Source organism: Typopeltis vanoorti, chromosome 25 (assembly GCF_054136105.1).
Source record: "Typopeltis vanoorti isolate ZY-2024b chromosome 25, IOZ_Tvanoo_1.0, whole genome shotgun sequence".
In the NCBI taxonomy this organism is placed as follows: domain Eukaryota; kingdom Metazoa; phylum Arthropoda; class Arachnida; order Uropygi; family Thelyphonidae; genus Typopeltis; species Typopeltis vanoorti.
In genome coordinates, this window is record NC_143573.1 from 55,945,933 (window position 1) to 55,962,356 (window position 16,424).

The 16,424-nt window shown below is 36.9% G+C and overlaps 1 protein-coding gene across 1 annotated transcript in view; it reads left to right on the forward strand.

Annotated features, from left to right (window-relative positions):
* The window catches only part of LOC150092758 (low-density lipoprotein receptor-related protein 2-like), a 599,453-nt gene that overhangs the window by 446,257 nt on the left and 136,772 nt on the right, over positions 1-16,424 (forward strand). Inside the window, exons 16-18 of the mRNA XM_090414271.1 lie at positions 3,058-3,089; positions 3,169-3,282; positions 10,531-10,767. Coding sequence (XP_090270397.1) covers positions 3,058-3,089; positions 3,169-3,282; positions 10,531-10,767 — 383 coding nt within the window. The remainder of the gene's footprint in view (positions 1-3,057; positions 3,090-3,168; positions 3,283-10,530; positions 10,768-16,424) is intronic.

Sequence of the window (16,424 nt, forward strand, 5' to 3'; positions counted from 1 at the left end):
TGAAATTTGTCAACAGGTTTGGAAGAAAATATACTGGTTTAGAGGTTGGAAAACATCAGTATTTATTCCAGTCCTGAAAATCAAATGCCAATGATTGTGAGAATTACAGACCCATCACTTTAATTTCACATGCAAGTAAAGTCATGCTTAAAGTGATCCAACAGAGGTTGGAGCTATATGTGAATAGAGAAATGCCATAAGAACAGGCAAGCTTTAGTTGAGGTAGAAGAAATAGAGACCAAATAGCAAACATGAGATGGATTATGGAAAGAATAGAGAATTTCAGAAGGAAGTATCCATTTCTGTTTTATTGATTATAAGAAAGCTTTTGATTGTGTAATGAGGATCACTGAGAATACCTGTGGGAGCCAGACTGGGTCTGGCTCCCTTTCCACTCAAACACTGTCTTCTGTGAAAATGTTCGAGTGAAAAAAGCAATGCAGTGGGGTCCAATACTGTCTCTGTTACCCTACCTTTTAATATTTATAGTGAATCTGGAATTAAGATTGGTGGCAGAAAAATAAATAATTTAAGATATGCAGATGATACAACCTTCAGAGCAGAAACTAAGGACGATCTGGATCAGTTGATTCTATTGGTTGAGACAGAAAGTAACAAAGCTGGGCTTAATTTAAACATCAGCAAAACAAAAGTAGTGGCTTCTGGCAATTTAAATGAATTTAGAATAGAGTGAGATAAAATAGAAATTATTGAAAGTTATGATTTACTGGAGGGTTCAGAATCAGAAATAGTGATAAATGTGAAGATGAAATTAAAAGAAAGATAGTCAAGGGAAAAAATAACTATGTTAAACCTGATAAAAAATATGAAAGATGGAGATGTGAGTAAGGCCATGAAAGTTAGAATTGTCAAAGCAATGGTATTTACGGTAATGACATATGGATGTGAAAGCTGGATTTTTAAGGAGAAAGATAGAAAGTGAACTTATTCATTTGAATTATGTGTGTGGAGGAGACTATTAAGAATCTCATGGACTGTAAAAATAACCAATAAGAAGTTTTTCAAGAATATAAAGACAAAATGCTCTTTGGAGACAGTAATCGCTTAACAGAAGTTGATATACTTTGGACATTTTATGCGAGCTGATGAATCATTGGAAAAGGCAGTTATGTTAGGGAAGATTGTGGGAATGAGAAGACAAGGAAGACCACAAAAGATTTGGCTTAACAGAAGTTGATATACTTTGGACATTTTATGCGAGCTGATGAATCATTGGAAAAGGCAGTTATGTTAGGGAAGATTGTGGGAATGAGAAGACAAGGAAGACCACAAAAGATTTGGACAACATAAAAGAGCATACTAACTTGAACTTATAATTATTGAAAGAAAGGACAAGAGGTCAAGTAGGATGGAGAGACTTTGTTCAGAGCATTACCAAGAGTCAAAAATGGCTGGATGGCACATAACAACAAAAGGAGCAAAAATGAGTGTGATATTGAGAAAGGAAGAGAGCATGAATGAAATATAAAAAAGTGAGTATGGTTGCAAATACCAAAAAGAGCATCATAAATTATAAGTTTAGTTTAATCCTTTATCCAAGTGTAAGCAAACAAAGTTTGCACCTGAAGTATCTTCAGGACTGAGGCAACTTGTGGTAAAGGTGGACTAAGCTCTCATCACTTGTCTTAGTATCTCCCATAATGAAAAGCATATCTCTTTGTGGACATGTATAATGCTATGCATTAAGGGAAGGGCCACTACCCAGACCGGTTTCGACCTTTATTGAGGTGTCGTCAGTGGGAGCCAGACCCAGATAAAGGATTAAACTAAACTTATAATTTATAGTCTAACCAAGTGGGAAAAAACTTCCAACATCTTCTCTAATCCAGAGTAATCTAATAATAAGGTGAGACACCTTTTGGCAACTCGTATAGGTAAATATGACTTCTCCATTACTTCCACCTTAGTATCACCACCTCTGGGTCTGGCTCCCACTGATGAGACCTCAATAAAGGTCGAAACCAGTCTGGGTAGTGGCCCTTCCCTTAATGCATGCTATTATACATATCCATAAGGAAATGTGCTTTGCATTATGGGAGATACTAAGACAAGTGATGAGAGCTTAGTCCACCTTTAGCACGAGTTGCTTCAATCCTGAAGATACTTCAGGTGCAAACTTTGTTTGCTTACACTTGGATAAATGATTAAACTAAACTTATAATTTATAGTCTAACCAAGTGGAAAAAACTTCCAACAAAAAGAGCATCATTGGTGGAATGCAAAGCTAGAAGAATGAGTTGATTAAGATGAGAAACAAAATGAAACATATGAAGCAAGTTTTATTTTGGTGGAGATGAACAGAAGGGTGTGAAAGAGTAAATGAAAGACATTTGGCAAAAAAGATTCCATTACTAAAAGTTTGGATGAGAGGGAGACACAGGGTCTTTCTTCCTGGATGCCTTGGATATGAGAAATGAGCATGTGAGTGTGTTACTTGTGGTTGTGTGAATGAATGATTTGCTTGGGCATAGGGAAGATATGAGGATGAATATCAGGAGATTACTGTGGAGAGTGAAAGGCAGCAATATGCTAGGACTCGTAGTCGGTGTGTTTGCTAGGTATAATGAGTAAAGATGGCAGGCAAAAATCCTGAATAATCATCATGATTATAGACCATAATGAAAATAAGATTAGAATGATTATCATCTGACCTCCATAGAGTTAAGTCATTGTGGGAGATCTCACTGTAACATATGAGTATATAGCTCATTGAATTGTTCCTGTATTTACAACAAATCCTACTGACATTACTTCTCAGATGTGACTCCTCCACACTTCCTTATGGCCATTCCTCTCTATCCCCACTTCAGATCTCCTGTTCACTGCATTCATTACTCTCCATACTGGCATCAGCCTCTCCCATTGACATACACCAAAACAATTTAAATGCAGTCCACATTTATGCAGTTACATCCATTTCTGAAACTCATCCTGCATATTCACAAGTTACACTCCTTTCTTTTCATGCAGTGCTGCTAACATTTTTATCTTTGACCTGTTTTAATAATAATGAAGTTATTTTTTGTATATTTAAAGTATTTCAGAAAAGAATAAGAAGCAAGGAACAGGTATACTTTTTTCATTGTTTGTTTCTTATTTCTAAATAAATGGTAAGACATATTTTAATAACTTGTGTTCAATTTTCAGAAGTTGCTTGTCCACTTGGTGATTTCAAGTGTAGAAATGGTCGTTGTATTATCATTTCTTGGAGATGTGACTTTATAGATGACTGTGGTGATAATTCTGATGAAGAAAACTGCAGTAAGTTTGCATAATATATCATGCTATGAAATAATTAAATAGTAAAGATGTTATACATTTATGTATTGCCAATACTGTCATTTGGTATTTAGATGTGAATTAGTTAATTTGAATATATGATGTACTAATGGATTATTTATTATTGTTACTACAGTGACCTCCACTGAGTCAATAGACTCGTTATGGCGGATCACTCAACCAGTAACATGCACATCATAATGAGCTTTGAAGTTATTTACATTATCTTCATTGACACACTCCAGCAATGCATTCCACTCATAACTCCACGTAAAAAATCTACTTCCACACACCCTTCGTCACCACAGCTTTATACAACTTCCAGGGATGGCCTTTCATTCTTCCCATTAACATTCACTCTTCTTTTTATAATTCCTTCTGTTATTAATTTGGTAGAATCCCTTAACTAACTTGAAGGTGTCTATCTTATCTCCTCCTATCCACCAAAACTAATTCACATTCCTCCAACACTCCAGAGTCCCGATATCATTTTGGCCATTCATCTTTCGACCCTCTCTGGGAGAAACACTATAAAGGGTTCCACTAAATAATTTATACTCTTTTCTCTTTGCCTCCTCCATGACTTCTTTTGCCACACTGCTTGTTTGATTTCACTATTCATCCATCTCACTCCTACTCTATTTATTCACTAACTTTTGATATTCATTTAAGCATTGCTTGTTTCAAATTCTGCCTTATCATTTCCCATGCACTCTCAATATCTTTTCTGTATAACTCATCAACCCAATGCATTGATGCTAGTTGACTAATGAAGCTTCTCATAACCACTCATCTTATAGTTCCACATATATATACCTTCTTAATAACATTCTTTTCCTGTTTGATTACTTTCCAAAACCAATACCTCATGATCACTTTCATTAACAGTGGCAGTGTCGATACCTCTTTCATAATCACATCCTGTGAGTATTATCACCAAATCCAACACCCAAAAACCTTGTGTTGCTTCCATCATATTCTGCTTAAGACAGTTATCTTGCAGAAACTGAACAAATTCACTCTCCTTGTTACCATACATTATATTTTCTTTCCAATCTTCATTCCTATAATTAAAATCTCCCATTAGGATCATCTCCTTTTTTCTTTTTATTATTATGTGACATCTTATTATTATATGACACTTCCATGGCGGGACACTCTACTCCACTACAGCTCACTGTCTCCTTTACTTAATCCTCTAACTACGTGACACTACTACTATCAGCACATGGTACTACCTACTGCCAGCCATCACTGCTGCTAGAATATAATGTCTGTAAATTGTGTGTGTTCTCATGGCCAATTTGCCTGTATCATGGAGTTTCTGGGAGAAAAAAAAAACCTGCCTTTGTATGAGATCGTGTAACTCACTTTCAATTTAAAAATCCCATCAAGGTCTCAATGTCTAATTTGTCTTCAAACTTGTCTAAATATTTCACATTCAGCATCCTCCACATTCCCTGGCCTATAACAACATCCTATTAGATATACTGTCCATGCAATTAGCCTAGTGGCTATGTGCTTCACAACCATATGCCTGGGAAAGGAGTATCCTGGTTCAATTCCCATTGCTGAGTGAGGAGCGTAAGGATCTTTCTCAGACATAGCCAAGTTAGTCGGTCTTGGACGTGGACAGCAGGGTTTTCTCCCCAGTTTATCTGGGGTTTTGCCTCCTGCAAGCAGGCAAACCGGCCCCATGAACACACACGGATTACAGTCATGAATACTGCCCTTAGAGGATGCAGCAGAGGAGTGGCGAACTGGCTGCATTAATTCACCATAAAGCCTCCTCATTAGGGGGAGGAGGGAGGCTCAACCCATCCTAGGATGGATGAGAAAGGATAGGATTAGCCACACTATTCTATAGATCTCGACTTCACACCAAATAGCTTCATAACCTTCACATATACTAATGTTTTCTACTTCTGCTCTTGAAGGACACAGTTCTTATGCTATCATTAAGAGCACTACCTTTCCTCTCTTCTCCTTCCTATCCTTTCAGAAAATTCTGTATCCTACCATTTCTGTCCTATCATTATCCTATAATATACTATGCTCATTGACTAAATGTTTGGCATACTTGATCTCCAAGCCAACAAGTTGTGTGTTTGACTAGTGTCAGGATGTTCATCACCTGGTGTAAGAACACTTCCCTGTTTGTTGGAGAGGCTTGAAGTTGCTTAAAAATTTCCATCTTTGTTTTCTAAAACAAGGTTTTAGATTATGTAAAAGAAAATGAAATTTATTTTTGCAATCAAGAGCACTTTGGTCTCTTTTTGCAACTGAAGATTGTGCAGCATGCTACTATAGAAGTATAAAAGTTCTCATTAGGTGCAATAACAGGTTCTTTGTGATATATAATATGTTTAAATAATATTTGTAATTACTTGAAATAAAATGTCATTATTTGTTTCAGTTTTATATGAAAGTATTATTATACGGGTACCTCCATGCAGTCCAAAGACTCATTGCGGTAGATCCAATCTATCCATACAATCTATCATACCTCTCCTTGAACCCATTAACAGAAAATGCACTCACAAATGACTCTGGTAACCCACTCCACTCATTCAACACTCTCCAAGCAAAATATGTCCTCTAGTCCTCGTACCCCCTACTGACCACACCTTAATTCAACTTCCAGGAATGACCTCCATGTTCTGGTCCCTCTAACCAAATGCTGAAACATTTACCCTGCATCTATCCTATAAAATCCTTTAAGCAACTTCTGCAATCCACACACCTTCAGTCTATCCTCATAGGTCACATTCCACAGGCCACTCACCATCTCAGTCACTCACCTTTGAATACTCTCCACCACCTCCACCTCCCCAAGAAACCCAGGGGGGACCAGACCTGAGAACAGTAATCCAGATGTATGTGTATCGAGGCCTTATAAACAGGAATTACAACTTCCTTATCTCTACTTGTTAATGTGTTCTTCACTAGCCAAGTAATCTTATGTGCCACCTTAGCAATATGCCCTCTAAACTTTAACTCTGTGTCTACCACTACCCCTGAATCTCTAGCTTCATCTATTTCCTGGAATACAGTGCCATCAATGTGATAAATGGCTTTTATCTATTTATCCCAAAGTGCATAATTTTGCATTTCTTGACATTAAACTGACACCCATTAACATTTAGCCATACCGACAGCCTATTTAAATTGTCCTGCAAGCTCTCCACATCACCTTGATTAACTATTATGCTACTTAATTTTACATTATCAGCAAACAACTGAATATTTCCTTTCAGGTTATTTTCTATATCATTTAAGTATAAAATAAACAGCAATGGTCCCAGCACTGAACCTTGTGGCACACCACTAGTCACCCGCTTTCGCCTTGATTCTGCCTCTCCACATCCACTTTTTGATATCTGTCTAGCAGCCACCCTCTTATCCACTTAACCAGTATCATATCCATCCCCATTTGTTCTAATTTGCATAACAGTGTTTCATGTGGTATTCTGTTGAATGCCTTTGCAAAATCAGTGTGGACATTTCCTTTATCTAACTCTGTTGTTACTCTATTATAAAAAGTTAGTAAATTACTAAGGCATGACTGACCCTTCACAAAGCTATGTTGATGCTTATACAGTATCATATTTTTATCTACACATTCTTGAATTCTCTTTTCTACCAATTTTTGTAATTCTTTTACCACCAAACCTGGGATACTGATTGGTCTATAATTTGCTACTGTAGTCTAAGAACCTCCCTTATGAAAGGAATAATTTTGCCCTCTTTCCACTCCCTTGGAACTCTACCAGAGCTGAGACTTAAATTAAACAGCTTTGTCAAAGGCATTGCCAGTTCTCTTGCACATTCTTGCAAACCCTAACTGATATCCCATCTAATCCCATAGCTGCATTTATATTGAGATTCTACAATATCATAAGGACCTCCAATTCATTCACCCCTGTTCCCACATTAGTGTCTGTCACATAGGTTAAAGCAGTAACCTCACTAGGTGAGGTTACTGCTTTAGTGATCACTCAGTAACTCAACTATTTTATCCTCTTCCATCTCCTCGTGACCATCATCACTCATTAAGGTTAATCTTCCATAGTTATTCTTCCTCTTACTTGCCACATAAAAAAGAACTCTTTGGGATTTCCTTTGGTCTGCTCAGCTAAATTCTTCTCATAATTTGATTTTGCCTTCCTCACCATGCTGGTCACCTTTCTTGCCTGAGCCTTGTACTGTTCATAAGTTTGCTGGTCACCTTTCTCTTTGTATACCTTCCACTGCATTTTCTTCTTCTACAGCTTGTGCTTACTGATATTACTCATCCATCTAACTCCTACTCAATTAACCCTCCTAACCCTAGGTATACAATTTAGTACTGCTTTCTCTAGATGACACATAACTATATATCCCATGCACTACTAACATCTTTACTCTGCAGTGTTTTATTCCATGGTACAGATTTAAGCTTCTTCTTAAGCTTGTCATAATCACATGCCTTGTAGTTCTACAAATACCCCATCTTGATAGAATATTTCTCATGTTTTATAATTTCCCCAAGGCAAAACCACGTGGTCACTTTCAACAATTGGAGGCAATGTTGTCAAATTGGTTATGGATATGTCTTCTGATCCTATGACCAGGTCCAATACTCTCCTACCCCTAGTCTCCTCTATCACATGCTGCCTTAAGTAATTATTTCTCAGTAGGCGTATAAATTCTTCCATGACTGGAAGAATTTATACACCTGCCAGTCTATACTCCATAGTTGACATCCCCCATAATAATCATTTGACCTGTACTTATTGTACTAATATGTATGCATGTCTTACATACATATTTACATACATGCCTTAGTTACATCTGTTCTGGTCTCATACCATTGTTTTCTTGGCTTTCCAGTTTTTTTTACATCTGTAATTTGTCTGCTATTGCCCATTCAATTTAGATTGTCTATCCACTTTTGTTTATATTACCTAATCTATAATTGACTAGTTTCATGTTCAGATATAGTAAAATTTCTTCATTTGTTTTCTGGTCCTACATGATATAATCCACTAGTTTTTCTAAGGAATTTCATTTCTGCAGTTTGAAATCATTTTTCATTTTTTTATGGTCCATTTTTCATGTTGGAGGCTTAACGGAATGTATACAGCACTTGGAAAAGATTAAAACAGATTTCTGAATTCCTTCTGTTTGAGAGGGCTGAGTCTAAGGCTTGTTTTTCAAAAACTTAGACTCATCCCCTCTCAAACCTTAGATGATGTGTTCTCTATTTGGCTTCATGGCCCAGACACATTAGACTTCTTCCTCAGTCACCTCAATGCCTACATCCAAGAATCCAGTTTACAATGGAAAAGGAAAATAGCAATAGTTTACTCTTCCCAAGATCCCTTAGTTACATCCCTTTCTAATGGTACACTTTACTTCACTGTATATAGAAAACCTATGCACACAGGCAGATACATTCATAAACTCTACCACCACCACCTCCCAGCTCAACAATATGGCATTATTAAAACTCTAACCAAGAGAGCCCACAATCTTTGTTCCAGTGGAACTGCCCTTTCAACTGAACTCAACCACATACACAACACCTTCCTCTCCAATGGCTACAGTGATTATAGTATTAAAAAATAATCAGTTCCTCCCCCCCCCATTCCCCAGCTATCTCTTCAGAAGGAGTTCAGAAATGTCATCACCATACCCTACATCCATGGCACATCAGAAAAAATAGCCAAGACTTTAAAAAAGTACAACCTTCACACAGCATTTAAGCCCCCACCACAAACTTGCTACCCTTATCCGTTCTACCAAAGATCAGCTCCCTCCTCTCTCAGTGCCTGGAGTTTATAAAGTACCCTGTTCCTGAAAGATAGCATACTTTGGACAGACCGGTAGATCAGCAACCATCCACTTAGAACACAAGTCATACATCTGCAACCACAACTATGGTCAGTCAGGCCTGGCAGACCATGTTTTGGATACAACCCACGGGATCTCTTGGAAAAAAAAACACCGTGCTCCACCACAGTAAATTCAAAAAAGAAAGACTATTTTTAGAATCTGCAGCAGCTCTCAGAAATCAACCAAATCTAAATAAATATGGTTGCATTAAACTTCTGAAAATTTGGGAAAGATTAATCATTAGAGATCCCACCTTACCTTCTAGGCCACCTACAATTGCCCATAGAGGGTGCACCACCTAGATAGGACTTTAGAGTCATCCACATAGTTAGCTTAGTATTGCGTGGTATTCGAGTGTATGTTACATTAGTTTTTTTGTAATCCCTGAAGATGTCTCAACTGAGACGAAATATTGGAAGTATTAAATCTATTTTAATCCTTTCTGAGTGCTGTATACATTCCATTAAGCCTTAATGGAATATGATATATTCTGTTGGCTTCATCCCTTCAGTCTAGACAGTCTTTTGAAAATGACAAAAACCATGAATTTTGTTACGTCTTTCATTATTTATCAAGACAATTTTTTTAATTATGAGTAGTGTGCCATGTGACAGTAGCAAATAGTTGAGTAAAAAAAAAAAAAAGTGAATGTTTAAAAAGAAAAAAAAATTAATGCTTATGCAATTGCCCATGTGCTGGAACTTTGAAAATGGTTATAATTGGTTACAAAGTCAAGCTTGGGGAGGACTATTGAAAACCACATATTGTCACTGCAAATCATGTTCGACTTCTGTTTTAGCAATATTGCTGCTACAATATTCTTTTCTATATCTAATAGATATAGAAAAGAATTAGAGATATATTTATATCTGGTGAATTTTATAGGAGGGAAGTTTAAACCTTTCTGTACCTGGTAAGTAGGAAAAAAATAAGTATAATCATCCTTAGTAATTGGAGTGTTGTTAGCAGATGTGTGCAAGCTAGATTTTCTCTTACCAAATAGGAGTGATCGAGTGGAAGATAGATTGAAATGAAAGGATGTGGCATTATTGCTTCCACAATACCACATCCATTTTGACTATCATACAGTCAAAGCAATTTTTTGAACAATTGGAAATGCTGTATGCAGTATGCACTAAAGCAAATAAATAAATAAATGTGTAAACAATTGATTAAAGAAAGCGAACAAATAAATTACATTGTAAATGATTAGGCTATATCTGCTATGATACACTTACTGTAGTTATGGTCTGTCTGATGGTCTCAGCATAATTGCACATACTGAAAAGTCTAAATATAATAACAATAAATTCATTTCTATAACAGTAATGGTATTCCTGATATGAATTTCAGCCAAACAAGATAGCTGTGATTCTGCTCAGTTTCATTGTGGACAAGGACAATGTGTACCTAAACATTGGCGCTGTGATGGTGAAAAGGACTGTAGTAATGGAATAGATGAAAAAAACTGTGATAAAATTAGCTGTCTGGATACTCAACTTCAGTGCAGAAATGGGCAATGTCTTCCTAGTTCATGGTATTGTGATGGTGAAATAGACTGTGATGATGGATCAGATGAAGAAGGATGTGGTAAGTATACCTCATTATGAAAATTAAAATTCTATAACTCTTATTTCACTCTGCATTCTCTATACTAGTCTTGGTCAAAGCGCCATCTAAAGCACTGAATAACCAAATGCCAGCAGTTCTGTGTGGGTCATACTTATGCATTGGTAAAATTCAAATAAACTGACAGTTCTGCAAAAGCACGTTTTTTATTTTATTAAAAATAATTCAATTTTATGATTAACTTTACTTTAGGATATGTGGGCCTACAAAACCCTGTTAAATAGATTATTATTGCTTTCAGGATCATCAATCCAGTAATCCCATTTAAGGATGTTTCCTAAATAGGTGATATCTTTAAATGAAGCCACGGTTTTTCTCCCCAAGAATTATTGACCTCACTCATGTCTATAACGATGAGTTCCAGCTTTATCATCAGCTCTCCATGGAGTCAAGAGGTTTAACACAGAAGTCCCTGTCACACACATAATTATCATACTATGCTTTCAGTACATTCACCATCAAACATGACACTCTCAGGCCGTGCATTCCAATACCCACTTCTCTCTCTCTCTCTCTCTCTCTCTGGCAAAAACTTTATTGTGATGTCATCTTCTTCTCTCCTGTTTCTTCACATTCTGTGAGAAACTTCATCCACATTAATCTGGTAATAACCTCTTACCAACATCTTAACGATTGCTAAGGGAGTTGCCACTTCTAGTTTCCCGGGAGCAAAAATTAAAAATATGACAAACGCAATTGAAAACCAAAAAAGAAAAGTAAAAGAGATGGAGGTTCTGGTAGGTACTAATAATTTAAGTAGTGACAAATATTAGTATGAGAGAAGATATGAAAGGTCTGTTGGAAGAAGCGAGAAAGAAATATGAGAGAGTAAAAATTGTAGGATTACTACCCAGATATGACAGTACTGAGTTAAGGAGGTGATGATAGCAAATGATTTCATGTGCAGGCTGTGTGGAAGAAATGGATGCAGATTTTTAGATGTGTGGGATGTGTTTGATGGCAGAAAAGACTTGTATAAGAAGAAGAAGGATGGCCACTTGAATTCATTTGGCATCAGAAGCCTGGAGAAATTACTTCTTGGTATGAGACCTAATGCAGAGAATCAGGGAAACTAGATCATCAAGGGAGGAATGGGGAAAATGTGTGTGAAAGTTCAGCTATGGTATGCAAACATGATAAAGATATGAATATCTAGAAATATACTATTATTAATACAGACCAGTATTTTACAAATAAACATTTATTAAAACCTACCAGTTTCGCCAGCAAACTGTCTGGCTTTTTCAAGGTATTACGGAGATATGAAAGTAAATGCAAATTAAAAGGAACATAAAAAACGTTGTAAACCAAACTAGTATCTATGGTTACACGTTTCGCGTGACAAAGATGGCTTATTGTTCTTATTCATTATCACGCATGCGTGTTTGTTGTAGACTTGTAATGTGATTACTGGCTAGCTGTAGTTCAGATTGATTGAGAGAGAGGATCAAGTTTTTCCACGAACTGTTGAGAATTATACCCTGATTTCTGTTGAGGTTTCCGCCAGTTATTAGTACAATTGTGGCTTCCTTAAATACACGATGCCTGTAGTCGTCATCGAGATATGGCATGGAGCTGTTTTGCCAATCTATCGTGTGGTTAGACGTGCAGAAATGATGTGCTAAGCCAGAAGAAATGCTTCTGTTGTGGTTTACATCACCAACATGTTCTTTTTGTCTAATTTCTAAACTTCGTGAAGTTTGTCCAATGTCCAATGTAATAATGATATCTTTATTTTTCTTCAAGTTGAGAATTGCCTTTCTTTCATAAGGAGACGTGTTGAGAACAGGTTGTTTTGCTTTGGCTAGGATTATTGTACTTTTGAATCTAATAGTGTCTGCAACGTTTTTTTGTAGTGGATATAGGCCTTTTTCAATTCCACACATAAAATCCATTTTAGGAATGTTTTTGGGTGTAATCGCGAAATTAAAACCTTTTTGTGTCAATAAAGTCAATTTCTTATCAAATAGCAAGAATACTAAGAGCCAACAACATCAGAGTGGTCTTCAAACCAACCACCAACATCAGACAAGTTTTAGGATCTCCAAAAGATAAAGTTCCGTTCTACAAATATCCAGGAGTATATTACATTCCCTGCTCCTGTGGTCTTGCCTACATTGGACAAACTTCACGAAGTTTAGAAATTAGACAAAAAGAACATGTTGGTGATGTAAACCACAACAGAAGCATTTCTTCCGGCTTAGCACATCATTTCTGCACGTCTAACCACACGATAGATTGGCAAAACAGCTCCATGCCATATCTCGATGACGACTACAGGCATCGTGTATTTAAGGAAGCCACAATTGTACTAATAACCGGCGGAAACCTCAACAGAAATCAGGGTATAATTCTCAACAGTTCGTGGAAAAACTTGATCCTCTCTCTCAATCAATCTGAACTACAGCTAGCCAGTAATCACATTACAAGTCTACAACAAACACGCATGCGTGATAATGAATAAGAACAATAAGCCATCTTTGTCACGCGAAACGTGTAACCATAGATACTAGTTTGGTTTACAACGTTTTTTATGTTCCTTTTAATTTGCATTTACTTTCATATCTCCGTAATACCTTGAAAAAGCCAGACAGTTTGCTGGCGAAACTGGTAGGTTTTAATAAATGTTTATTTGTAAAATACTGGTCTGTATTAATAATAGTATATTTCTATCTATAAAAACGACCAAAAATGTATACCTTGAATAGATATGAATATCTTCGAACATGATTATGTATGTGGTGAAGGGGTGAAAAAATATGCTCTGGGTTCGGACCTTTTAAGTATGTCCGGAGAGGGAAAAGAGAAATTCTAGGGCAAGGCCAAATTGATTACATATCCAATCATAAGAATAGGATAGGTAGTAATTTATTATGTCTATACACAAATGCCAGGAGCATTAGAAACAAACAGGTTGAATTTGTTGCGTTATTGAATACGATGTTGCCTAAGATTGTTGGCATTAGTGAAACCTGGTATCAGAATCAGATATGGTAAGTGGAATCGAGTGTAATGGGTATACAATTTTTAGGAATGACAGAAGAGATAGGAGAGGAGAAGGAGTGCTACTAATGATATCAGATGACTTAAGTCCAGTTAGGGTAGAAACACAAGAAAACAATGGTAACAATGTCCCATGTAGCGGTGAGTTTGTGTCTATCTGGTGTGAAGTGGAGGTTAACAGAATGAAATATATGGTGGGGTGTTGCTACAGACCTGGTAGCTCAGTTGCAGGGAGACAAAGAAATGCATCGCAACTTTAGCCTTATGGGTACCAAACGAATGACCAATTTGACTAATTTTCCAGACATTGATTGGATAGAAAAGAAATCTCATGATAAGAAAGAAGACGAATTTATTGAATTGTTGCAAGACAACTTTCTCAAGCAGCATGCGAAAGAAGGAACTTGAGGTCAAAGAGTGTTGTATTTGCTCATAGCATCAGAAGAGGTCTCTGTCAAGAATATTGCTATTTTACCACCAATTGGTGACAGTGACATGCTGTACTTTCGTTGGAAGCATCTAATTGTATTGATGCCCTGATTAAAACAGGCTGAACTACAAAGCTGGAAATTATGATCAACTTAGAAGAATATTATCTTTGATCCCATGATATCAGTTACTGAATGGGAAAGATATCAGCAATGCATGAAAATCTTTGAAAAAGTGCTTAAATGAGGCAGTATCTGAATGTATCCCTAGTGTTCAAAGAATAAATAGGTTGGGAATGAAATCGATGTGCAACCTCATTAAGCAAGAGATCCACAAGAAGATGATGATGTGAAATGAATATCTTGACAATAAGAGTGAGTGGAGTTCTGAAATATATAAAGCTCAGGGCAGAAAAGTAATGAGTATTGTGAGGAAAGCTGAATCAAAGTATTAAAATAAATTGGTCATGTAAGCTAAAGACAATCCGAAAGAATTTTATCGTTATGCCACAAGCAAAAGAAAGAATGAATGTGGAAGAATACCTTTATTGCAGATGATATTCGAGCATTGGAAGCTAATGAGATTGTTCAGTTAATGAGTGCTCACGTTGTTAAGGTATATCAACCAGGTGTGTATATAACATGGTGCACAGTGCTATTGCTACATTGGATGAAGAGTTAGAGATTCATGAAAATGAGGTTGAAGAGCTTTGCACATTGTACAATGGATGATGTTTCCATTGTACAATCTGAATATATGCTGTGTATGCACATATCTCCCTTATCTAACACTTTTGTTACCTTGTTATAATAAGGAAGTAGATTACAAAAACATTATCTTCCTTTAGCAAATGACAATGAAGAGAATGTTGCTGTTGCTCAAATCATTCTGAATATTGGTCCTCACTAATATTCAGAATGATTTGAGTTGGTCCTCACTAATTGGTCCTCACTTTAAACAACTCCATACATCCAGATTGGACTATGATTTCAGCCATTATCTTACTTCTTTTATGAAGTGGAACAAGTTTGTCCTCTTTTTGCTCATTTTGGAACATTTCCTCAAAACATGTGATGATATGTCAACAAGCTGTATAGCTTTATGAACATCAAATTTACTCATTTCCCCACATATAGACATCATTATTTTCTATATACATCATAACCATGGCTCAAGCTGGTATAAAAGAAGGAAGGCCTTAGTCTTGCAATCTTCACAGACAAACATTAACAGTAAATGGGCTGTTAAAGTCACTGAGCTCTTCAGCTTGTACTGAAGAGCTCAGTGACTTTCAACAGCACTGTCATAGGATGTCACTTTTGCAATAACTCAGTTTGGGAAATATCTTCCCTGCCTGCAGCTGCCCTGATCAATTATAACTGATGTTATTGTAAAGTGGAAATGCCTGAAACAACAACAGCACTATTGCAACTTGTTAACTACATAAAATCTGTGAGATTATCATGTGCTGAAGCATGTGGTACAAAAAATCACCTGTCAGTTGAAATGCTTGCCACCAACTTTCAAAATGCCTCTACAAGGAATGCCTGCACTACAGCCTTACATTGAGCACTGAAGACCATGGGCTTCCATGACCATACAGCCACACATAAGCCTAACATCAGCCAGAGCAACTTTAAGTGGCAGGTGGAGTGGTGACTGCCATTGGACTCTGGAGCAGTGGAAATGTTCTCTGGAGATAATGAATCACACTTTGCCATCTGGCAGTCCAATAATGAGTCTGGGCTTGGCAGATGCCAGGAAAATGCTACCTGCCTGAATGTGTTGTGCTAACTGTGAAGTTTTTGCAGGCGGCATCAGTGTCTGAGGCTATTTATCATGGTTTGGGCCAGACCTCTTAGTTCTGTTGATGGGAAATCTTAATACTGCAGACTACAATGATATTCCAGATAATTCTGTGCTTCCAAACATTCTGGTAAACAGTTCAGTGAAGGCTCCTTTCTTGCATCAACATGACAATGCCCTCATCCATAAAACATGGATTGGAGGCATTGACACAGATGTTCAATGGGAATGTCAATTGCAAGCCAAACTGAATCACCTGACATTAGTGACTGACCTCACTAATGCTCTTCTGGAAGAATGGAGGAGAGTTAGTGCAACAACATAACAAAATGTTGTGGAAAGCCTTCCCAGAAGATTGAAAATGATTATAGTAGCATAGG